Raw genomic sequence first — 25,914 nt, 5'->3', positions numbered from 1 at the left:
AAATTATACATTTGAAGTCAATAGATTGATTAATACGTAGACTGTGAAACTCTTTTAATTCTGTAAAAGGCTTTATTGAAGAGCAATCTGCCAAAAAATATGGTAAAAGAACTAGCCTAATTACATAGAGTGCATATTTTTACATTTTTCTTCTTTGTTTGAACAAGAGGAATTTGAAAACTGAGATGTTTGGCAACCCAAATTACATTATTTGTGGTGTCGGTTGTAATAGTTAGCTAAAAATGGCATATACTAACAATGGTAATGATTAAATTAACTACCCATAGTGCTATCATATAGGGGACAACAAATTATTGTTGATTGTGTCTAAGCAGAACCCAGAAAGATTTACCCTTGACCTGAAATTCTTCCTGTGCCTAGAACCTCATGGTAGAGATCTTGTTAGCCATTGTGATTCACACTGCTACTTTCATGAGATTTTAAGTGAGAATCGATGAAAAAATTCTAGTGCTGCTGACAGTTATTCTTGCTGGAGAGTCAGTGGGTGGGAGGCTCTGACCAGAGGAAGCAAAGGCATGCTGTTCTATCAAGAAGGCCATCACCACACAGAGAAATAGCACTGAAGAATGCATAGTACACCAGTCCAGGGGGAAAAGATCAGCTGAAGGGAGCCTACAGGTAATACGGTTGAATAGACCATTGCTCTCAACTTTACTTTTTTTTTAGGCACAATTTCTACAGTACAAGTCATTTTTAAGAAGATGATAATTGTAAATTTATTCTGCTGCTATTGTTATCCCAAGCTTGGAAACTTTTATTTTAAAAAGTACCCTATAATGAGAAAAAGTATATAGGCTACAATTGTTGATCTTCAGATCTTCAGATGATTCGGATGCTAGTAACTCTAGTGGTCATGGTAATCCCTAAACTCCAACACTTCTAAGTTACTGACAGGAAAAAGCTCCAAAAGACCTGACTTTGCTGACATTACCTACAGAATGCTTGTTTCTTATGACTTCTCAGTGAAAAAAGCTTCCTTGTTACTCTCAGTACAAGTTTCCTTAAAATTAATGTTGTTTGTTGAGCTTTCCTTTAATTTTTAACCTTGAACTAGAATGTGCTAATGTAGTATTTTGCAAAATAGTAGTAACACACCCAGACACAATCATTATGCTTAATGGTAAATTTGTAGACAGAGGATACTAGTATCCAGAAACTTGTAGACAAGAATACCCATATTTACAATGTGCTCCGATCCTATACAAATGCTTCCAAACAATACATTACATTTTTTTTTTAATATTACATTTTTAACAATTATTAATATGTAGATCTTTGTTACACATGAGTTATTATTAGCTAAAACTCTGAACTGTTGTAATGAGTTTACAAGTAGAAGTACCTCGAACTTCTAATTAAGAATGATTAGAATGTTTTTGTTTTTTTCTGGTGGTACAATAAATATAGCCCTTTTTGCATGATTGCAAGTATATGTGATAATGTGCTTACCTGCATTTCTGTAATCTCTCGTGTTGCTCGCAGCCTTTCTGCTCTCTCCCCTTCTAAAACTTGACAAGCTACTTCACCTTTGAATCGTTCATCAGACAGTTCAGTCATTAAATCAGTGATCTGTAAAACACCAATTTTTCTCAGTGACATTTTATTTAATCTTTCATAAAATTGGTGTACGCCATCTGATTAAGTAATCAAATGTGACAAAGTTGTATTTTTATGGCTAGAACAAATTCATTTACTCAATTAGCACATTTCAATAATTAACGCACGCAAGAAGAAAATGATGTTGTTACAATGTAGGGTCAAAAGGTATCGCAAAAGTACAATAACCTTGAGATCCTAATAAGTAATTAGTTTAGACTGATGAATGGAACAATAGACATGAAGGCAGATGCCAGATTGTGCATTTTAGTATTTTTTTTTTCAAGGTTTAGTAAGGAAATCTGTGGGTACTAATGGAGGAAATATGAAATCTAGAGTACGGTTACCCAAGACTTTCTAGGTTTTTCAGTTGGGTGTTGATATGTTAATAGAATTGAATTATACATATTCTTTGTAAATTTCTATACATTTAGTCTCTCCCACCTCATCATTATTACATCTGCCCTCCATTTATTTTTTAGACTAGGAATTATGAAAATTAGAACATATACATTAAATTGGTTGTACAATTTATATTGATTTGATGTGTACCTACTAAATATTGTACTCTATTAATACCTCACAATTTTCTATTACTGTGCCATTCAATTTGTTATTGTATTTGCTTGCTATGTGTTCTTTACCTTATATGCCACTGTGAAAATCATCTGCACAAATGTTGTCTGTGCATTTGATGAGTCCAGGGGGAGAGTATAACATATCACTATGTTACAGAAACGGGAGGGGTCAGTGTAACTTTATCTCTGTTTATTTGTGTGGAATTGTTAAGTTAAACTACAATATAGCCCAAAAGACAAAAGTCCATACACACCACCACATTTACAGATTTTGATAACTTTTTCTATTTGATATATACTCTTCTGGCCACCTCTGGACATCTGTGGCTAAATTCAATGTGTGAACTACAAGGAGAAGGAGTACTGAGAATATTGAGAGCAATAAAAAGGCTTTTTATTTTTGAAGTAGAACTATGGCCACCCATTAAAAAAAATGTGCGCCACTAAATCCACCTAATGCATCTTCTTGTGATGGTGTAGCAACAATTCTGTGCTGCTCCTGAATTCACAGCAGAGGATCCACTCTCATGTGGGTTGTGCCTGTTTGCGGGATGTTTGCAGGATGTGGAAATCTTGCTATCAGTATTGCAGCCTGTAGCTTGTGAATCAGCACTTGGTTACATCTAGTCCTGCCCACTACTTTTTGCTTGATTGACAGCACTTTCTCTGCTGCTGAAACCCTCCCACTGTGCACTGTAGTAGGTAGGTTTTTGATTACTTTGATTACTTTATGAAGCCTGTGCATCACAGCTTGTGAGACCCAAATGAGGGAGGGTTTGAGTCACTCAGGAGAGGTAAAAGTAGGTTTTTGGTTACTTACTTATTACTGCATCACACATGCCTCATAAAGTAAAAAAAAAAAAAAAACTATGTTTACCTCTCCCGAGTGACCCAAACCCTCCCTCATTTGGGTCTCACAAGCTTCATGTCCCAGACAGTGCAGTGCACAATGGGAGGGTTTCGGCAACAGAGACAGTGCTGCAATCAAGCAAAAAGCAGTGGGCAGGACTTTAGTTATACTTTTATACTTTAGCTATACTTTAAAGCAGAACTATACTCACCTTGGATCCAGTGATGCAGCACGCCACAGCTCCCCACCGGCCTTGACATCTCCAGGCAGTCAGTTTCTGGGCCTCAATCACTGGCCTCTTTCACTGGACGCATGAATGCATGGGGTGGACAGGCAGGTAAGTCACTTCAATGCAGAAGAGACAAAGCATGTCTGTTCTGCATTAAATATCCTGTCTGCACATTTTTTTTTAGATAAAGTTCCACTTAAAAAAAAGAAAAGAAAAATCACCTCTTTCTGGTTTAGTAGTTTGCACACTTGATAAATAATTCTCTATATATAGCAGACAGCTTGATGCTTCCAATTACTCATTCTAGCATTCATTTTAATCATGACACAAGAGGCAAAGCTTGTACAAAGGTGTCATCATTTAATAGTGCTTAGGAAAGTGTTGTGCACAATACATTCCTGCATCCATTTTGCCACATGAATCATTATGTTATTATATTATATATTATAATATTTATAAATAAATAATTTATATGTTCAGGATTTTACCTATCAGACATTTGCACCAGTCAGAACTGTAACACATTTTAGAATGAATTCTGGGGTTAATGTGCTGTTTTCTAGAGTAAACTGAATATAACAATGAGAAGTATCACCGCTGTAAAACTGTTCCACTGCAAGCTTTACTGGAGACATCAAAAACTACTTGATATATCTTCACCTTTGTGTCATTGAAATCACCAGGTGTTCCATGACAGCATCGAATGTAAGAGGATTATATATCTTTGTGTGCCTATATCTCCAAGACTTTCTTTTATATATGCCTGTAATGCAAGGAATGGCGACAATTCATTGACAATCCACAAGTTATCACTGATGCCCTTCTTGATATTACACAACGCTTGTTGTGCCTGTTATCTGTTTCAATTGCAGCAAAGGGAAATGTTTTGCTTGCAATAACATTTTAAATGGTATTTGGCACTGTCTTTGTTTATTACATAAAAGACTGTTTAACAATTCCTCTATTAATAACCCAATTATACTGCAATGTGCCAAGGCATGCAAAAAAAAAAAAAACATGGCTTCTAAGAGCTAAAAACAAAGCTTGACTCTAATGGACAGTAGGGATTTGTGCAAATGGGAATAACACAGTTCTTTAGTTAAATGTGGTAATTAATAATCCCTTGCTGACACCTAGGGCTACCGGCACTGCATATTATGCAAATGCTGTTATTATGAGCACACTGTAAATGATTTTCTAAAGTGCTAGTTAAATGTGGCACATCTCATCACACAAGTAATGTGCCTGGTAATTCCTATTTACATCTTCCGCAGATCTTGTTATAAACACATACTGTACATTTATAGGTTTAAACAGAAAATATATTCTCCTGCGCTAGTCTGGGGGGCCTTAGTAAAGGATGGTAGTATTTTCTAGTGATATGATAAATATAAAGTGACCATGCGTGCCCTACTGCCTAAACTAACTAGGGGAAGTTCAAAAGGCTATGTATGAAAGAAGAAAAAAGGCACATGACCTAACGCATGAATCAAGATACAAAAAGTTTATTGTAAACAAATCGGTCTATACAAAGAAATATACTATGTGTTCATGAATAAATAAGTTACAATATTCTCATTTGATAAAATTGTAAAAATTGATGCCCATACAAAGGTTAAAATGAATAAATGTCAAACGCGTTTTAAGGGGTTTCCTCTTCATCAGAGCCTCGAAAAACTAAAACTGGTCTGTATACTGTGGTAGGTCTATATAGAGAGAAAGGACTGGATGGGAGTTGTATCACATGATGGAAGGTACATTTCTATAGGTGGATTCTCCTTTATTCTAGGAGTATTTCCTACCATATCGCAGAGCTCTCAGCATCGTAAGAAAAAGTATATATAGATGTGCTTTGTATAGTCCTGTGTTGGCTGCAATCCAACACAGGACTATACACAGTGCCACACAGCATCCCGGCGGGAGGATCGCAGGGTCAACCAAGGAACGACTCGGGCATTTAGCCACTGACCACAGCATCTAAACCAGCCAGTAGGTCTTGTAGACCAACACTAACTATCAATAGATGAAAACATCTGTATATACTTTTCCTTACAGTGCTGAGAGCACTGTGATGTGGAAGGAAATACTACTAGAATAAAGGAGAATCCACCAATAGAAATGTGCTATCCATCATGTGGTACTACTATCATCCAGTTGTTTCTCTCTATATAGATCTATAACAGTATACAGACCAGTTTTCGTTTTTCAAGGCTCTGATGAAGAATAGTGTTAGCCATTTATTCAAATTTGAGCCTTGTATGGGCATCAATTTTTACAATTTTTTGTAACTTTTTTATTCATGAACAAGTAGTATCTTTCTTTGTATATACCAATTTGTTTAGAATATGTGTTAGGTCACGTGCCTTTTTTCTTCTTTCACATATAACATACTGTACATTATTGTATTATCAAGGCTCATACTTTAAGGTTAATTTATAGTAGATTTTATATAGAAGCAAAGCTGAATGAGTTTTACATTTATGACTTTTTTATGCCACATTTCCATTTGTTTTATTATTGTCTATACACTTCATCTATTTTAGGTAAGATTTTAACATATCTTGTCAGTAGTGTCTTAAAGCCCAAATGAGCATTCAGTTTAAATAGGCTAAATGTATTCCAATTGCATCAAAACAAAAGGTGTGCGCAGAGTCATTTTGTAGAAAGTATCCACAGTCGGGGAGCATAGACGTGCGCACTGGGTGTGCTGGATGTGTCTGGGCACACTCTAATCACCCCAATCTCTGCCCTACTGACCCTTTATACTGCTCTGAAGCTGACTGACATCATCGACTGCCCTAATAACATGTCCACTGCTCTACTGACATTGTCCATTTTTTTTATTACATTTTAAAATGTGTGTTTACAGTTTACATTTATTTATACGAGTGTGTGTGTGTGTCTGTGTATATATATATATATATACACACACACAGTGGGGAAAATAATTATTTAATCCCTTTCAGATTTTGTAAGTTTGCCTGCTTACAAAAAAATGAAGGGTCTATAATTTTTTTTTATCATAGGTGTATTTTAATTGATAGAGACAGCATATCAATCAAAAATCCAGAAATAAACAAATGATACAAATACTATAAATTGAGTTGCAGTTCAGCGAGTAAAATAAGTATTTGATCCCCAAGCAAAACATAACTTGGTACTTGGTGGAGAAACCCTTGTTGGCAAGCACAGACATAAGACGTTTCTTGTAGTTAGTGACCAGGATTGCACACAACTCAGGAGTGATTTTGGTCCACTCTTCTTTACCCGCTTCAGGTCCGGAAGATTTTACCCTTCTTCCTGACCAGAGCACTTTTTGCGATTCGGCACTGCGTCGATTTAACTGACAATTGCACGGCCGTGTGACTTTGCACCCAAACAAAATTGACATCCTTTTTTTACCACAAATAGAGCTTTCTTTTGGTGGTATTTAATCACCTCTGTGGTTTATAAACAAAAAAAACGCATTATTTCTTATTTTTTGCTATAATAAATATCCCCCAAAAATATATAAAGAAAAATATTTATTTCCTTAGTTTAGGCCGATATGTATTCTCTACATATTTTTGGTAAAACAAATCACAATAAGCGCATATTAATTGGTTTGCGCAAAAGTTATAGCGTCTACAAAATAGGGCATTGTTTTATGGCATTTTTCTTTATTTTTTTTCTTTAGTAGTAATGGCAGCGATCTGCGATTTTTATCGGGACTGTGACATTATGGCAGACGCGTCGAACAATTGCTGAGACCATTGGCATTTTTACAGTGATCAGTGCTAGAAAAATGCATTGATTACTGTAAAAATGTCACTGGCAGTGAAGGGGTTAACCACTAGGGGCCATCAAGGGGTTAATATGTTCCCTATTGTGTGTTATAACTGAAGGGGGAGTGGACAGTGAAGGGGAAGAGATAGATTGCTGTTCATACTCTGTTTGAACAGACGATCTGTCACTTCTCCCCTCAGAGAACAGGAAACTTTACACACACAGATCCCGGTTCTCCGTGTGCCCCGAGCGATCGGAAGGCATTTGCATCGGCTCCATGGGTGACCAGTGGCCACAGGGCGAAGCAACATTACATAACGTAGTTTTGCCCACGTGTGCCATTATGCCGCAGTACAATTGCGGCGGATGGTCGCAAGTGGTTACAGATTTTCTTTAAATCCTTAAAGTTTCATGGCTGTCACTTGGCAACTCGAAGTTTCAGCTCCCTCTATAACTTTTCTATAGGATTAAGGTCTGAAGACTGACTAGGCCACTCCATGACTTTAATGTGCTTCTTCATGAGCCACTCTTTTGTTGCCTTGGCAGTATGTCTTGAGGGAAGAAGGTTCTCATCCAAGATTTTACAATACATTGACCCCTCAATGTGGCAAAGTTGGTCTGTACCTTTAGCAGAGAAAAAACCTCAAAGCATAATGTTTCCACCTCCATGCTTGACTGTAGAGATGGTGTTCTTAGGGTCATAGTCAGCATGAATGGGTGAGTCCCATTCTTCAAGAAGGCACATGTACAGTCATGCCAATGAACATCTAAATGGACTGGGAGAAAGCACTGTGGTCAGATTCAAAATTGAGCTCTTTGGCATTAAATCGACTCAATGTGTTTGGAGGAAGAAAAAAGCTGACTGTGACCCTAAAAACACCATCTCTACAGTCAAGCACAAAAGGTGGAAACATGATGCTGTGGGGCTGTTTCTCTGCTAAAGGTACAGAAGAGTGGACCAAAACCCCTTCTGAGGTGTGGGCAAACCTGGTCACCAACTACAAGAAATGTCTTACCTCTGTGCTTGCCAACAAGGGTTTCTCCACTAAGTACCAAGTCATGTTTTGCTTGAGGATCAAACACTTATTTTGCTCACTAAACTGCAACTTAACCCCTTGCCGACCAGCCACCGTCATTATACTGCGGGAGGTCAGCACAATCCCATGAGATGTTGTAGCTATATGCCGGCTCGTGGGATCAGCATAGCAGGTGCACAAGAGTGCCCACGGGCACGAGAGGCAGAACAAGGAAGTGTGTGTAAACACAAAAATTCCTATTCTGTTCAATGAGGAGTGACAGAGCGTGAGTTTCTAATAGCTAGGAACCACGATCTGTCATTTTCTCTAGGTCGGTCCTCTCCCCCTACAGTTAGAAACACACAGAGGGGACATAGTTAATCCCTTGATCTCCCCCTAGTGTTAATCCCTTCCAATGACATTTTTACAGTGATCAGTGCATTTTTATAGCACTGATCGCTGTATAAATGCCAATGGTCCCAAAAATGTGTCAAAAGTGTCTCCTGTGTCCTCCATAATGTCGCAGTCCTGATAAAAATTGCAGCTCACCACCATTGCTAGTAAAAAATAATAATAATAATAAAAATATTATAAATCTATCCACTATTTTGGAGACGCTATAACTTTTGTGCCAACCAATCAATATATGCTATATCGGCCTAAAATGAGAAAAAAATTGCTTTTTTTTAAAAAAAATGGGGATATTTATTATAGTAAAAAGTACAAAAATATAGTGTTTTTTTCAAAATTGCCCCATTTTTTTGTTTACAGCGCAAAAAAAAAAAAAAAATGCAGAGGTGATCAAATACCACCAAAAAAAGCTCTATTTGTGGGAAAAAAAGGACTTAAATTTTGTTTGGGTGCAGTGTTGCATGACCGCGCAATTGTCAGTTAGAGCGACGCAGTGCCAAATCGCTAAAAATGGCCTGGCCATTCAGCAGCCAAATCTTCCAGGGCTGAAGTTGTTAATTTATAGCATTTGTTTGTTTTTTTTTGGGGGGGGAGGTTCTGGATTTTTTGTTGATATTCTGTCTCTATCATTTAAAATACACCTATGATAAAAATGATAGACCATTCATTTTTTGTAAGTGGGCAAACTCACAAAATCTGCAGGGGATCAAACAATTATTTTCCCCACTGTATATATACACTCATGTGTGTTTGAGTGTTGAGGTACACACACTAATGAAAGGCTGTGCACACCTATGCTGGGTAGAAAAATGTATCCTTGCTAGTATGCTGCAATGTGGGACCCTTTCTCTCTGGGTGGAAGCAGTGGTCTTTCTGCAGATGTCTACCATACCCCTAAACCTCTCCAATCAGCAGGAGCACTGTTGAGTTCAGAGCAATGGGTCAAACTCAGCAGGGGGCTTGCTAAGACCACTGCTTCCATCCAGGCAACAAGGGTCCCACACTGCATCATGCTGGCAGGGGACAGGCTTTTCTTGCTCGACAAAACAAACTGTAAGACATTAAAAACCTTTTGTTCCAATGCCCCAGGAATTCATTTATCTTATTTAAAGTGATTGTAAAGTCAATTTATTTTTCTTTAAAAACAACAAACATGGCACACTTACCTGCCCTGTGAAATGGTTTTGCAAAGAGCAGCCCAGATTCTCCTCTTCATGGGTCCTTCATCTGTGCTCCTGGCCCCTCCCTCCTGTCCAGTGCCCCCACAGCAAGCAGCTTGCTATGGGGGGCATCTGAGCTGAGCCACAGCTCAGTTGCGTCCATTCAGACAGGGAGCTGAGGTTCGGCCCCACCCCCTATCTCTAACTAAATTTGATTGACAGCAGCGAGAGCCAATGGCGCCACTGCTGTGTCTCAGCCAATCTGGAGGGAGAGTCCTGGGTGGCCAAGGCATTCGTGCACATCACTGGACAGAGATGGGCTCAGGTAAGTATTAGGGAAGGTGGGCGGCTGCTGCACACAGAAGATCTTTATTTTAATGCAAAAAACCTTCTGCTTTTACAACCACTTTAAGGTTCAGTTGGGCGTTTAAATTGACTGTTACTATAATTAGACATGAGTAAAAGCCTGTAAAAGAAGGTTAAAACTCAGGTAGAGGTGAGGAAAACCTTTGCTTTCTTATAAGAGTAAAGATTGCAGTTGCTATGCAGCTCTTTCAGGTTTATCAGATAGCAGGACATGCTAACACAGTAATGATATAGTGGCCAGCGGGGGGAGCACAGTACCCAGCAGGGGACATACTATGCAGCACACTTGGAAGTGTCAGATAGCAGCAAAGCCTGTAACTCTTCCAGCCAAGATTTTATTCACCAGCTACTAAAAAGATACGTTTTAGACTTCTTCTTTTACAGGCTGCTACTGACTTTTTTTTTATTGTAGCAACAGGGTCAATTTAAATTTTAACTCCAGAAATAGAAACATAAAGTAATGCTGTATTGTGTTAATTTTAAAATTAAACCATTTAATGATTTAAAAATCATTGTACTGTTTTGGAGGAAAGCAATGTTATCAGCTCTGTCTAGTTCTCTTTGGCTGGACTACACAACACCCTCATCTCTATAATATAAAGGGGGTGTTCTTTAGTCTAGCAGAAGAGAATTCAGGCAGGGATGACAACACTGCCTGGTATTTCAGAGCAGCAGAAACAGTGTTGTCAGCACCAGAAGCAGCCCATCCACTAATGGCGCACGGGCGTCACCTCTCTTTTCCATCACCGCCGCCACCCTTTATTCACGTGTCAGCCCCTTTCAGGACACCAGGCGCATGAATTACAGCGGCAGTTTTTCTTTTAAACCACCTGATTAGAGCCAGAGGGTCTAATAGCCTTTAAAATAGCAAAAGTGGAACAGATTGAGCGGACTTTACCGGTACCAGAAAGAGACCAACACTACATAATAATACTAAGATCCAGTTCACACAGGAGCAACACGACTTCCAGCGTGACTTTTGGAGGCAACTTGGACACGGCTCGAGTATAAATAACAGCGCGACTTGGGGAGACTTCAACACGGCTTGGGGCGACTTTCAACACGACTTTAAGTCGCCCCCAGGCCAGGTGACTTTGGCCGTGGCCAATCACAGAATAATCAGTTCTCAAGGGGGAACTCCACGCCAAATTCTAAATAAAAAAACGGCAAAGGTTCCCCTGCAAGAGCATACCAGGCCCTTAGGTCTGGTATGGATTTTAAGGGGAACCCCCTACACTGAAAAAACGGCATGGGGGTCCCCCCAAAATCCATACCAGACCTTCATCCGAGCACGCGGCCCGACCAATCAGAAAAGGGGTGGGGACAAGCGAGCATCCCCCTCCTGAACCGTACCAGGCCACATGACCTCAACTGCGGCCCCCCACCCTAAAGCACCTTGTCCCCATGCTGATGAGGACAAGGCCCTCTTCCCGACAACCCTGGCCACTGGTTGTCAGGGTCTGCAGGTGGGGGCTTATCAGAATCCGGGAACCCCCCTTTAATAAGGGGGGTCCCTGATCCCGACCCCCCACCCTATGTAAATGAGTATGGGGTACATTGTACCCCTACCCATTCACCTGAGGGAAAAAAAGTCAATAAAAAAACACACTAGACAAGTTTTTAAAGTAATTTTTTAGTCAGCTCCGGGGGTCTTCTTCCGAATTTGTGGGTCTCTTCTTCTCTCTTCCTCTGATGTTGACACAACACTCTCTCCCGTAATGCCATGTGCGAGGTGTGCAACGACTTATATAGGCATGGGGCGTGGTCACCGGGTGATGCCACACGGTGACCCCACCCCTTATGACGTCACAGTCTCAGCATCCCCCGGGACTTGACATCATAAGGGACGGGGTCACCATGCAACATCATCCAGTGACCACGACCCATGCCTATATAAGTTGTCATGCACCTCGGACCCGGCATTTCAGCAGGAGAGAGCGTTGTGTCAACATTGGAATAAGAGAGAATAAGAATGGAGAAGAACGGGTCACTGCTAGTAAAAGAACTGGAAGAAGGTAGTGGAGGAGCCTGGCAGAAGAGGCCGGAGACCGGGAGAAGAGGCCGGAGAGAGCGGTGGAGTCGGAAGAGACACCCAAAATCAAAAGAAGACCCCCAGAGCTGACTAATAAATTATTTTAAAAATCTGTAGTGTGTTTTTTTATTGACACTTTTTTCCCCCAGGTGAATGGGTAGGGGTACGATGTACCCCATACTAATTCACATAGGGTGGGGGACCGGATCTGGTGGCCCCCTTAAAAAGGGGCTCCCGGATTCCTATAAGCCCCCCGCCCGCACACCCCGACAACCAACGGCCAGTGTTGTCGGGAAGAGCCCCTTATCCTCATCGTCATGGGGACAAGGTGCTTTGGGGTGGGGGGCCGCAGGGCACCCCCCTTCCCCAAAGTACCCCCCCATGTTGTGGACATGCAGCCTGCTATGGTTCAGGAGGGGGGGGCGCTCAGTCGTCCCCACCCCCTTTCCTGCCTGGCTGGACTGCTTGCATGGATAAGGGTCTGGTATGGATTTTGGGGGGAACCCCCACAGTGTTTTTTCAGTGTAGGGGTTCCCCTTAAAATCCATACCAGACTTAAGGGCCTGGTTTGCCATGCCATTTTTAATATTAGAGAGGTGACATTGTCGCTTCAATATAGATGGAGATCTGACTTGGAGATGACTTCCATTGAAATCAATGGGTACAAGTCGCCTAGAAGTCGGTTTGGAGTCGTACAGGAACCTTTTTTGAAGTCAGAGCATCTGCTGTAGTGTGCATTAAGACAGCTCCATTCACTACCATTGATTTTCTCAACCAGGCGACTTGGGGCGACCTGAAATCGGAACCCGGGGTTGCCCCTGTGTGACCCGGCTCTTAATCTCTTTATTACAAAAATTGTAATACAAAAAATTACTTGATTAAAAATGTTTGTACAATTAAAAACAAAAAGAAACCACGGATTTCATTATTAAGCTACTTATATGATATCATAATAGATCTCTGTTACTAATAGGTCAAAGAGATCGACATTTCACTTTAATGCTTACTCAGGACCTTATTCCTTTGACTATAGACAGAGATCCTATATAGAAAAGAAAGAAGAGAGAAGGGGAAACATCTCATTATAGTCAGATAGTAAGTGCAGCATACCATTTTATCAATATGTTCCCCAAATATACATACACATTGAGATACAATGTGTAGTCACTTACAAATGGAAGAAAGCAATTAAGTAAAGGTGGGGTGCCTGATATCATCCAAGAGGTGGCTCACAGTCAATGTCTTCTATAAATGGACAGATAAGCCAGGAAGTTGACCACTTGGTCATATTTGAAAAAAATCTATAATAAGTAAATAGTACTAATAATTATGAAGCATCCCAACTGGGATGTAAAGAGTAATGGCTATAGTCAATGATTATAATATAAAACTTACTGGGTACAAAGCCCCAAACAAAGAAGTGGAGAAGAGGAAGTCAACCACCAAGTCTGATACTACAATGTTCTTCCTGACTAGTATGTCGGCTGAGCTCTAAAGAATCTAAATATGAAAACATTGCAACTGCAAAGTCCATTATTCTAACACTCTCATTAGCCAAAACAAGAAGACTAATATCTACTTCAGTGGTATTGAGGTGGCAGTGAATACTGGAATAGAGCTAAAAAAAAGTTAGTATTTCTTTACCAGACTGTGCTGTTAGATGGAACCTAAGCATAATAACAAGATCTACAATTAAAAAATTTATTAATTTCTCAGTCATCATGCAAATACAAACAAAGAGAATATCTGGATACAGGGGAATGACCATCAACAAACTCACCAATAGACCAGTAAAAAAGGGATTCAAATCAATATATGTATGTATATGTTCCCTATATATGACAAAACTTCATGAATGCTGCACTTGGATCCAAAGTCCCTCAAAAAAATAGTTTGATGTAAACAGCAATTGCAATATAGTTAATAGCAAAAAATTATTATCATAGCTCTTGAGTCAATCGATTGGTTTGAAGAGACAAAACATACTATAATGCATGCAGATATACAGGTATGATACAACCATATTATCATAATCAGCAAGTAGATAAAGCTATTAATAACAGTTTCATTGGGGTGGGATCCCAAAGAACCAGTAAGTCAGCCGAAGAATGGTTTATAACTACAGGCCTCGTTAAGGCATAGTAGACTGATAGCATTCAACTTGAATATCCATTTCCCTTCTGCTGTATTAATTTTTTGTCCACATTTCCTCCTCTTGGGTCCTCAAAGACCCTCTCTAAGACTGTAAACTGAACCATGCTTAATGTTGAAGGGCAACATGTCTCCAAATTGGGGTATACATTGGATTTTTTTCTAATATAATAAATGTGATCATAAATTCTCTTCCAGAAATTCCTGAATGTCTTTCCAACATAGAATGATCCACATTTGCATAGTGCAATATATATTACACATTTGGTTTGACAATCAACATAATGATCAATTCTGTGTGTATTTCCATTCGGAAGGGTAAAAGATACTCCTCCTTGGATCCAGTTACAGTACTCACACATTCCACATTGATGCATGCTTTTTCTTGGTTCAATAGTCATTGGGGATTCCTGGAAGTGGCTATGGACTAAATGGTCCTTAAGGGATCTTCTTTTTTGGTAAGTTGGGATGGTCCCCGATATACTTCCTCAGAATAGGGTCACCAGTAAGAAGATGCCAATGTCTGTCAAGTGTTTCTTTTACTATGCTGTGGTTATTTGAATATGTGGTAACAATCCTCACAGTATCCATCTGTTTATTTGTTTTTATACCAAACAGTAATTCATGTCTACTTTTCTGACATGCCTTATTATACGCTTTCTTAAGAGTCGTTTTTGTATAACATCTCTCTAACAACCTTGTTCTCGACGATTTGGATGCCTTTATGAAATCTTCGTTGGAGCAATTTCAAATAATCCGTAGGTAATGTGAGTATGGTATGCTTCTTATCAATGGCAGGGAATGGGCACTGGATGCATGAAGTACAGTATTTCCCACAATGGGTTTTCTATACAAAGAACACCACCAGTGTTCCATCTTCCTGCTTGAATATATTCACATCCAAAAATGGTATTGATTGTAAATCACATTGCATAGTGAATTTAAGGTTGTAATCATTGATTGACAATTTTTCCATAAACAGTAGGAGGTCAGTTTTACTTGAGTTCCAAACCATTAAAACATCGTCTATGTACCTGTACCAGCACAAGATAGCTTCATCTACTTGCTGTGTATTATAATATGTCTGCATCATACCTGTATATTTGCATGCGTTATTGTATGTTTTGTCTCTTCAAACCAATCGATTGAATCATGAGCTATGATAACAATAATTTTTTGCTATTAACTATATTGCAATTGTTAACATCAAACATATTTTTTTTTGAGGGACTTTGAATCTAATTGCAGCATTCATGAAGTTTTGTCATATATATAGGGAATGAGATGATCAATCCCTTGTTTTTATCTGAAATTTATTCTATAATGTAAAGTACTACGGTGTGCCTTGGTGTCTTTCTATATGGTTCCAATCAATGCCTTCATGTTGTCTTATGCAATGGGAACCCCCTGCATATTGAAGATCCGGGAGGAGGATGGCACATTAGTGGCCCCTGCTCGACCAAGGTGGTGGTGTTGCGGTGGTTGGAGTAGGGGGAATCCCCTTTTCAGTTTTGGTATTCAATGATTCTGAATACTAGTTATCTAAATATTGGGATTGCTAGTATTACATTGTTTGGTTTAGCGTATTCGAAATTTGTTATCTTTTTTGGTGGTAAATAGTCAATACAATAGAACACAGGGATTCATATCTTCCTTTACTTTAAAGGATCTGTCATACACTATTGTTATTTACTGATAGTATTGGCCGTCATTTGGAGCCCCAAATGATCCGTTGTTATGTTGTGTCGCATGCGCATACCCTTGGGGATTTATTTGTATGCTACTGCGCATGCAAATACTCTTATTTATGTCTTTGCGGCGAGCGTGACACGGCGCATATGTGTAGGCACCGGTGCATTTCACTGATGCTATATGGGCAAGATTGTGGATGCTCCATCTTACATATTGGCTTCTCTCTTCCTCTCTAGCTGATGCTTATTATACAATTAAGAGACCAATTTGGTGCCAAAGCCAGCCTTTATTAAGACTGGCTCGTGGTATAGGAAGCAATGGAGACTGCTGTATGTTCTAAAGCAAGAAATGTGAGGTACGTGTCAGTGAATGTGCCTTAACAAGGATACCTGGCAGATTGGAATTAAGGTTCCCCTGTGTAGTTTATTGCTTCTATCTACATGTGTATTTGACAGACTACCTGACAGAATGGTCTGATATAAATGGGAAAGGGATTGGTCACTATATAACATACTTATATCGATTTGAATCCCTTTTTTACTGTACTGTTGGTGAGTTTATTGCTGGTTGTTCCTCTGTATCCAGATATTCTCTTTGTTTGCATTTGCATGATGGCTGAGAAATTATTAATTTTTTTATTGTATATCGTGTTATTATGCCTAGATTCTATCTAACAGCACAAACTGGTAAAGGGATACTAACGTTTTTGAGCTCTATGCCAGTAATCACTGCCACCTCAATACCACTGAAGTAGGTATTAGTCTGTTTTGGTTAATGAGAGTGTTAGAATAATGGACTTTGCAGTTACAATGCTGACTTGGTTTTCATATTTATATTCTTTAAGGCTCACCCGAGATACTAGGCAGTAAGAACATTGTAGTATCAGACTTGGTGGTTCAGTTCCTCTTCTACACTTCTTTGTTTGGGGCTTTGTACCCAGTAAGTATTATATCTTAATCATTGACTATAGCCATTACTCTTTACCTCCCAGTTGGGATGCTTCATAATTATTAGTACTATTTACTTATTATAGCTTTTTTCAAATAGGCCTAAGTGGTCAACCTTCTTGCTGATCTGTCCATTTATAGAAGACATTGTCTGTGAGCCACCTCTTGGATGACATCAGGGCACCCCGCCTTTACTTAAGGGTTTTCTTCTATCTGTAAGTGACTACACATTGTATATCCATGTGTATATATATATATATATATATATATATATATATATATATATATATATATATATATGGAACATATTGATAAAATGGTATGCTGCACTTTCTAGCCGACTATAATGTGATTTTGTTCCCTTCTCTCTTGTTTCTTTTCTATATAGGATCTCTGTCCAAAAGGAAAAGGGAATCAAAGCAATAAGGTCCTGATGAAGCATTAACGTGAAACGTCAAGCTCTTTGACCGAGAAATCTATTATGATATTAAATAAGTAACTTGATAATGGGAGCTCTAGTTTATTTTTGTTTTTAATTGCACAAACATTTTTAACCACATATATCGTTGTTATGGCAGCAGCTAGCTGCCTTAACCCCGGCATCCTCTTCTTCAGAGGGTGGTATGCTTTCAAATAAAAGTGGTCTCTGTGGTGGATTTGCTGCAAGATCACTTTAATGGGCGGCCGGAGAGGGGAACCCCCCGCCACACTCTTGTGCCCTCCGCCGCTTACCGGAGCTGTTGGTGGCGGCAATTGGGTCTGCTCCCTGGCTTGGTATGGAGACGAGTGTGGGGAAGTTGCCCCCCCCCCCCCCCGTCTCCATATCATTGCAGGGTGGAAGCGACATCAAAACATTATTTCCGCCCATAGCATTTTTTTCTTCAAATGACATTTAATTATTTTATTTTTATTTATTGCATTTTAGTGTAAATATGAGATCTGGGGTCTCTTTGATCCCAGATCTCTTATTTAAGAGGTCCTGTCGTGATTTTTTTCTATTACAAGGGATGTTTACATTCCTTGTAATAGGAATAAAAGTGACAGCATTTTTTTTTTTTTTTAAAGAACAGTGCAGAAACGAACGCATACGTGAGTAGCGCCTGCATATGAAAACGGTGTTCAAATAACACATGAGGTATTGCCACAATCGTTAGAGCCAAAGTAATAATTCTAGCCCTAGACCTCCTCAGTAACTCAAAACATGCAACCTGTAGAATTATTTTTTTTCTCAAAAAAGGATTTTATTGGTAAAAATCAAGGTAACATACATGTTCATACAAGAACCAGAACATACAGCATAAAGGGAAAATAAAAATAGGAAAATACAGCTCACTTGTCATTCCAACGTACCCATATTGTATAAATGAGATTGTTTTCCTTACATACAGGATTCTAACTTAAGGAGATCATATGGCCCATCAGGCCTCAACACTTTTGCACCTGGGCATTCCTTTACCGTACTCTGTAGTTATGACTCTTCTGCTCACTGCTTAGAAAAGCAATCTGTCCATAACCAGCTTCAGGGGGGATAACCCTGGGGCGTTCAGCCAAGGAGCCCATAATAATTAAAATTTTGCTGGGCGGCCCCTGTGTTGATAAATGTACTTTTCCAAGCATAATGTAACTCCCATATGAGCTATCCATTCCCGCAACCTAGGAGGGTCACTTTCTCTCCAGTGTTGAAGGATACGTTTACGGGCCTGGAAAAGAGCTCTACCAATGGCCTTCCTAGGGTTCTCCTCAATTGGGAGATTGTCCATATTGCCTAGAATACACACTTTTGGGACTTGTGGAACCTTTACTGTGAATACTTCATTTATAGTTTCAATGACTCTCCTCCAATAGAGATGTAACTTGGGGCAGCACCACAGTAAATGAATGAGATCTCCATGGTCCCTGGCGCACCTGGTGCATTGAGCATTTTCCCCAATCCCCATCTTGTACAGTCTGGCCGGCGTAAGGTGCACCCTCATTACAATGTACAATTGTGACAATCATTGTGCCGTGTTAAGCGAGCACCCTTGTATTGCTTGTAGGGCCTCTGCCCATTGATCCTCCTCAAATATTCCTACGTCCCTTTCCCATGAGGTAGTCACCTTTGCTGGGAATCCTGGCAAAAATGCAATAAGTAGCATATCATATGATCTGGATATAAAGCCTTTGTAACTGGAGACTTCTATCATATAGTGAAAGATTGGGGCGGGGGATTGTATCTATGGGTTGTTTCCTGCTTGTGCCTTGACGGCATGCCACAGTTGCAAGTAATGAAAATGCATAGATTGGGGAACTCTATGTCTTTCCTGCAACTCTGCAAAGAAGAGCAATTTACCCATAGCAAAAATGTGAGCTAAGTGGGTGACCCCGTAACATTTCCATCATTCCGCGCAAGTCAAAAGAAGCAGCTCCCTGTAATATTGGTTGTTCCATATCGGACTGTATCCTGTAAAGCCCTTTACGTCTTGTAATTGTCATGTTTTATTCCAGATTTTCTGGATCAGAGCATACATGGGGAAGAGCCTATTCGACTTGGCGAACGATAAGGCCTCTAGACCCGTAACTACCCTATCTGAGCCTATGGTGTGCCATAAGAGAGCAGTTGTGGGTCTCCCCCCACCTCCCCTCACCTCCATTCTGTTTGATATGGCTCGAGCAATGTGTTGGAGTTGTGCAGCTAAATAATAGAGCCATGGGTTGGGAAGGGCCAGTCCTCCTGCCTCCTTAGGTTTCTGAAGCTGTTTCAATCTAATTCTGGGAGGTTTGTTAAGCCAGATAAAGGCTCTAAATAAGGAATTGATGATTCTAAACATTTTAAGTGGAATTACCATTGGGGTCTTCTGTAGAATATACAATAATTGTGGCATGAAGATCATTTTGGTAAGGTTTATTCTGCCTATCAATTACATTTTAAATTCAGCCCATATTTTAGTTTTATCCCTGATCCTGCCTAGTAATGGGGAAAGATTCAGCAATATATAATTCAGATTATATATTCACAGGGCTGTGGAGTGATCCATATCCCTAGGTATTTAAATTTGGTAGACACCGGGATGTCTTGTAGTGTGGGGTCCTGTGGAGTTGTAGAGTCTAATAACATAATGTTCAATTTAGTACAATTAATCACTAGGCCCAAGAACAACCCCAATCTCTTAACCATTGCCATGGCCTCACCCAGGGACCCCGACATATCCCCCAGTAACAGCATGGCATCGTCGGAATATAACATTCATTTTTCGTGTATCTGCCCATACTTGGAGCCCGTGATAGGGAGTTAGAATGCACCAAGGCTGCCATGGGCTCTATGGCAATGGCGAAAAGTAGAGGGGACAGGGGGCACCCCTGTCTGGTCCCTCTATATCGAGGCAAAGGGGATGACACCCGCCTTGCCTCCCTTATTACCGCCGAAGGGGAGTTATATAGAAGTTGTACCCATGATAGGAAGCCGGGCCCAAACCCAAATTTTTCAAGAGCCACCCACAGATACCGCCATTCTATACTGTCAAATGCCTTGTGTGCACTAAGGGACAGCAATTCCCTGTCACCCGTATTATCCACGCGGGACTGCATATTGAGCGGTGAAGGTTAATGGCCATAGATCTTTCCGGTATAGCGATATCGGCCTGTACGAGCCGGGTTCCAATGGGTCTTTCCCCGGCTTGAGAAGCAGTACAATGCTGGCTCGTCTCATAGAGTCCGGAAGGTGTTGTGACTCCCTAGCTGAGTTTATTGTATGGAGTAGTTGTGGTAATATTATATCCTCATACTGTTTATATGCCTCGATCGGGATGCCATCATCTCCTGGGGCCATGGAGTTGGGGAATGAGTTAGTGGCTACATGCATCTCCTCTACCGTAATGGGGGTTTCAAGAAATTCCACCTGGGACTCCGTTAAACTCGGTAGCTCTATCCCCTGTAGGAAACCTCCTGAACCTCCTCTATAGTGTGTGTCTGCTTAGATCTATAGAGCACAGAGTAGAAGTCCACCAATTCCTGTACCACTAGGTCAGGGGTGTTAACCACCCTTCCCAATTTATTGCGTCGTGCCCCAATAAATGGGGATGATTGATGAAAGTGTACTATCGTGGCTAAGAGTTTACCCGTATGTTCACCTTCCTTATAAAAGGCCATTTTGCTGAAGAACCTTTTTTTTATTCACTTTTGAGGAGTCAATTCTATTAATTGCATACTGTGCAGCTATCCATGCCTCCCGGGGGCCCTCGCCCGAATTGGCGATGTATTCCACCTCCAGGCGTCTCACCAGCGAATCAGCCTGTTCCCTCTGAGCATACGTATTCCGCTTAATGGCATTGACCTCAGGTATAAAAAGCCCCCTCATGAGAGCTTTGAAAGCATCCCAGGCGGCATTCGAGTCAGGATAGTCTGTGTGTCTCTGCCAGTAAGTTGCAATATCTGCTTTAATTTTGTTACGGGAAGGGAAAAGATTTAACCAGAAGCCATTAAGCTTCCATGGGGCTCTCGACAAGTTGGATGCTGATCTGGCCTTCAGGTGCACTAACAGTGGGGAGTGATCAGAAATGCTCCTAGTGAGGTACTGTACCTTCTCTACATACTGAAATGCCGATGTCGAGCACAGGCACATGTCGATTCTAGATAGAGACGTGTGTATTTTAGAAAAGCACGAGCATTGTCTTTCTGTTGGGTTTCTATTTCTCCAAGGGTCTGTCCATCCTACTTCCTCTATAAATTTGGCTAAGGCCGGTTTAGTCTTAGTGGGGCCCCCTGGTGGAGGAGGGTGTCTATCTAGAGTTGGGTCAATAAAGCCATTAAGCTCTCCCACTAAGAATAAGGGAGTCCCAGGATTGGCCAATTGGAATGTCAGTAGGGCACGTAAAACTATAGGATTAAACGGAGGGGGTATATACACTGCTACAAGAATAAATGTTAACTGTGAAACTCTGCACAACAAAAACACATACCTCCCCACCTGATCCACTTTTGAGTCAACCAGTTGAAAGTCAAGGGTACAATGTACCAACACACTCACCCCCCTACAGTGTGAGGTATGAGTGGAATGATACGCCCACCCTACCCAGGCGAACCCCAGCCACAACAATGTGTCTGATGTTAGGTGAGTTTCCTGTAACACACAAATACCTGGAAGATGTTTTCTAATAGATGTGGAAACCATGGTACATTTGAGGGGATCACTAAGGCCCCTCACGTTCCATGAGACTATGGTGGTGCAAGCCATCATGTCATATCACCATAATGAGTACCGTATAGTAGTTCACTACCCAATAAAAACATGTTAAGTCGTGCCAAATATAACCAGTTCTCGTCATCCCGAGAAACTGAACTAATAGGAACTTGTGGGTGTGAACAAAAACCCATCCCTGTCTCTGTTGCAACAGGCATACAGTGACCAAAGTCTCACAACATATTTTGTATTCCAACGGTTGTACTAGGAAATGTACTTTTTTTTTGCTCATTTCCTGCTAACACTGTTGTGTGTGTCTCCCGACGTGTAACCGTTTAGCCTTAAAGCAGCCAATAGTATTGAAATCCCTTAAACAGGGAGTTTGTAATCCACAGGGACCTTTCAAAAGCCATGTCTAAGTACTTGCACATAGGGCTCATTCTGCCTCCTCCTCGTTTCTTCCTGCTTGGCAAAAGAGATGTTCATTCATGTCCAGCCATGCAGAGGCCTCTGCTGCTGATTCGAATAATTGCGCCCATCCCCCTGCTATCACCCAAAGTTTAGCAGGGTATAACATGGCATAGTTGGCCCTCAGGCATTGCAGCCTTCTTTTCACATCCCCAAATTTAGCTCTGCGCCTCTGTACCTCAGCGAAGAAATCGGGGTAAAAGGATACTCTCACGCCATTATACTGAATATTATGATTTTCTCTGGCTAAGCACAGTATGATCTCCTTGTCCTTAAAGTTAAGGAGTTTAGCCAGCATAGTGCGTGGTGGGTGACCTGGTGGAAGGGGTCTGGGTGGGACCCTGTGCGCTCTCTCAATCGAGTACAATGGTGTGAATGCCCCCCGGCCGAAAACCTCCAGCAGACAGTTTTCTACAAATTCAGTAAGGTCTCTGCCTTCCGTCTTTTCTGGCAGTCCCACAATACGGATATTGCTCCTTCTTAGGCGATTCTCAATGTCCTCATTTTTTAATTCATTGGCATTTGCAGTTCTGGCTGTGATCTGCATTTCTCTGACCATGGGCGCCATTCTGTCCTCTACTTCACTAACCCGGCCCTCCACTGCTGTTTGTGCACTCTCTGATTTTCTGAATGTCATGTCTAATCAGTCCCATCTCCTCCTTTAAACCACCAAAGTGCTCCTGCAGTGTCTGCACTAAATCAGCACATTTCTGCACCTCTGTAAGAATTTCAGCAATTTCAGTGGGCTGTTCAATGTCTTCCCCCTCTTCCTCCACAGCTATCTCACGGGTAGGCTGCTCTGCTGCCGACTGCTGTCTGATTAGATGATTCTCCTGTCTGCTGCATGTTAAAAATGTCAGGAGTAGCAGCCAGCTCTTCCTCTGACCGGGGCCCCTCCATGCCATTCAGTTTTTGTGTATAATACACCATGTCCTTCCCCTGTGCTTTGGGTGTTTTAGGTAGTGTCTTACCCTGGTCTTTTCTGTCACCTCGTGCACGCTGGGTCAGCGCGGCACAATTTTTGATTGTCTTGTGGCATACTCTCCTCTCCCATCTGCTGTTTGCAGGTTGGCATGGTGGTTCTTCAGCTGATGGAGGGTCCGGCGTGAGCCTGCAGTGTTCCGGGAGCTCTCAGCGTGTTCCGGTGCCTGTTTGTATCCCTGAATCGATCAGGAGAAGGATCTTTTGCAGGATGCTTACAGGGAGCTCTGTGAGACACATCCGCTCACATGCCGCTCCTGGCCACGCCCCTGTAGAATTTTTTAAACGTCGCAATTCCACGAGCGGCACAATTTTGAAGAGTGGCATGTTTGGTATTAATTTATATGGTATAATATTATCTTTCACAATATAAAAGAAAAAAAATTGGGCTAACTTTATTGTTGTCTTATTTTTTTATTTAAAAAAGTGCACTTTTTCCCACAAAAAAAAGATCGCTGTGCAAATACGGTGTGACAGAAAGTATTGCAACGACCACCATTTTATTCTCTAGGATATTAGAAAAATAATATAACGTTTGAGGGTTCTAAGTAATTTTTTAGCCAAAAAACTTTTAACTTGTACACCAAATCTCAGAGACATGTTTGCTCCTCAAGTGGTTAAACAAGTAATTTTGTTGTATAACTTTTTTTGTAATAAAGAGATTTCATAATATTATGTAGTGTTGGTTTTTTTCTGGTACCGATAAAGTCTGCTCATTCTGTCCAGTTTTGCTATATCTCTATATGGATGAGTTATTCCATTAGAACATTTATTCTCTACTCTTATATAATCTTTAAAATAGGGTGGGCTCCGGATGCAAAGCATTGCACTCAAAGCCCACCCAGGTGTGTTAGAATAGCGAATGAATATTAATTAATATGTTATTGATTAAAAAAATGTGTTTAGTTGCATTTACATCTATTCAGATACATTTTGCTGTATAAAACCAACACTAAATGGGGAGTGAATGCATTTTATTTGTAAGGATATGGGGGGTGAATTTGAGTAATATAATGTGAGGTGGTTTAACTAGACACTGTTTTTGGACTTTTTTTTATTTTTGTTTTCATTCAAACAATGCAGCTCCAATAACAGATAACCAGTAAAACTTGAACGCTACCCTTTAAGCTGCCCAAAGTAAAAAAGCCCCATTACGTAAAAACAAAGGACAGCTCTTTTTTTAATGGGAGGTCTTGCAGTAAAAAAATAAGAAATACCCTTAAAAACAAAATATAGGAACAAAATAAAAATATCAAAGGTGTTAATTATCCAAAGAGCTAGCAATCAGAATCTAAGTACAGTTTTCTAACTGACCCTAATGATACCGGCCCTCCCAATGCAGCTTGCCAACTTTTCATACAATTTTTCTGCAGAAGCTTCCTTTATATTGACAATATGGCTGCTCCCCATTGATAGCGAGGGTTCTGGCTTATCCAAAAGTCCCTCATCCGTTTGCTTATCCAAAAGCCCCCCCCCATATTGTCCCTTCTAAGCCTGCTGGCAATAGTTCAAAGCCCAAACGTCATCCCCCTCATCTTAAATCTTAGGGTCTTGAATTGGATTTTTGCAGATGACATACCAGTGAAGTTTCTTTATTTGAATCATGCCTATTTTGATGGAGGCAATTAAGTTTGGCCTAATTAAAAAAAATTATCTTAAAAGATTGCTTAGAAAATATTTACACATTTCTCCTACTAGATTTCGAAAATCATAGCCTATAAACCATACCACCTGTTACCAGAAGCCTTAACCAAACCACAAGGTGAACTATTTACACAAATGATTCTTTCACCTTTCCTGACTACATAACAGAGTATAGAACTCTCACCAGCATCTCCAACTACCCCTGCTCTGCATCACATATCTGTGCTTATAAAGTTAGCAAGGGCTTAAACTCATGCTGTGATGACAATATGCCGCTTCTAAAATCTCTCACTTCAACAGACATAACTGGCATGCCTTTTTACTAAGTCCACCTCTGTCCTTTTGTCCATGCTGTGTTCTGTTTTAATGGTTTAGAACTGACTGATTGACTGAGTTGATCTACGTTGATATTGAGAGCAATATGGAAGTCATAGGTGAGAAGAAATAATATTAGACATGGACATTGTTTTTATTACTGTTAAGTGGAGTCAACAGGAATGTATGTTTATGCTATGTGCCTTTTATAAGGCCTCTAAACTCTTTAATGATTTAAAATACATAACGCTAATTATTTAGAATTACATCAGTAAACGCAAAATATCTGAATTATTCCTTTAAAAGGCTGTTTTAAAGCAAACCACTTATGCTAACAAGCTATTTAAGAAATATTACGAGTGATATTTTATACTCTCTGGAAAGCATCAGTAGGTTTTCACATACACTGGGGAACAGGCAATTTTTATTCACATCTTTGAAATGTAGTTCTGCATGTCTGTGAAGGAATTCATTATCATAAAATTAATTTTTTTGCCAGATCCCATATATATTTGAAGGTAATTTTTCTCTCTGTAT

General features: G+C 40.3%; 1 protein-coding gene across 3 annotated transcripts in view; it reads right to left on the bottom strand.

Annotated features, from left to right (window-relative positions):
- MYO18B (myosin XVIIIB) overlaps window positions 1–25,914 on the bottom strand; it is an 861,659-nt gene that overhangs the window by 368,321 nt on the left and 467,424 nt on the right. For all 3 annotated transcript variants that reach the window (XM_077461361.1, XM_077461362.1, XM_077461363.1), the window contains one exon: window positions 1,471–1,590. In XM_077461361.1, coding sequence (XP_077317487.1) covers window positions 1,471–1,590 — 120 coding nt within the window. The remainder of the gene's footprint in view (window positions 1–1,470; window positions 1,591–25,914) is intronic.

The sequence above is a fragment of the Lithobates pipiens genome, unplaced genomic scaffold, assembly GCF_037356315.1.
Source record: "Lithobates pipiens isolate NorthernLeopardFrog02 unplaced genomic scaffold, aLitPip1_a1.2 Scaffold_3, whole genome shotgun sequence".
Classification (NCBI taxonomy): domain Eukaryota; kingdom Metazoa; phylum Chordata; class Amphibia; order Anura; family Ranidae; genus Lithobates; species Lithobates pipiens.
Note: the sequence above shows the minus strand (reverse complement) of the source record. Positions and strands in the feature narration are given on the sequence as shown.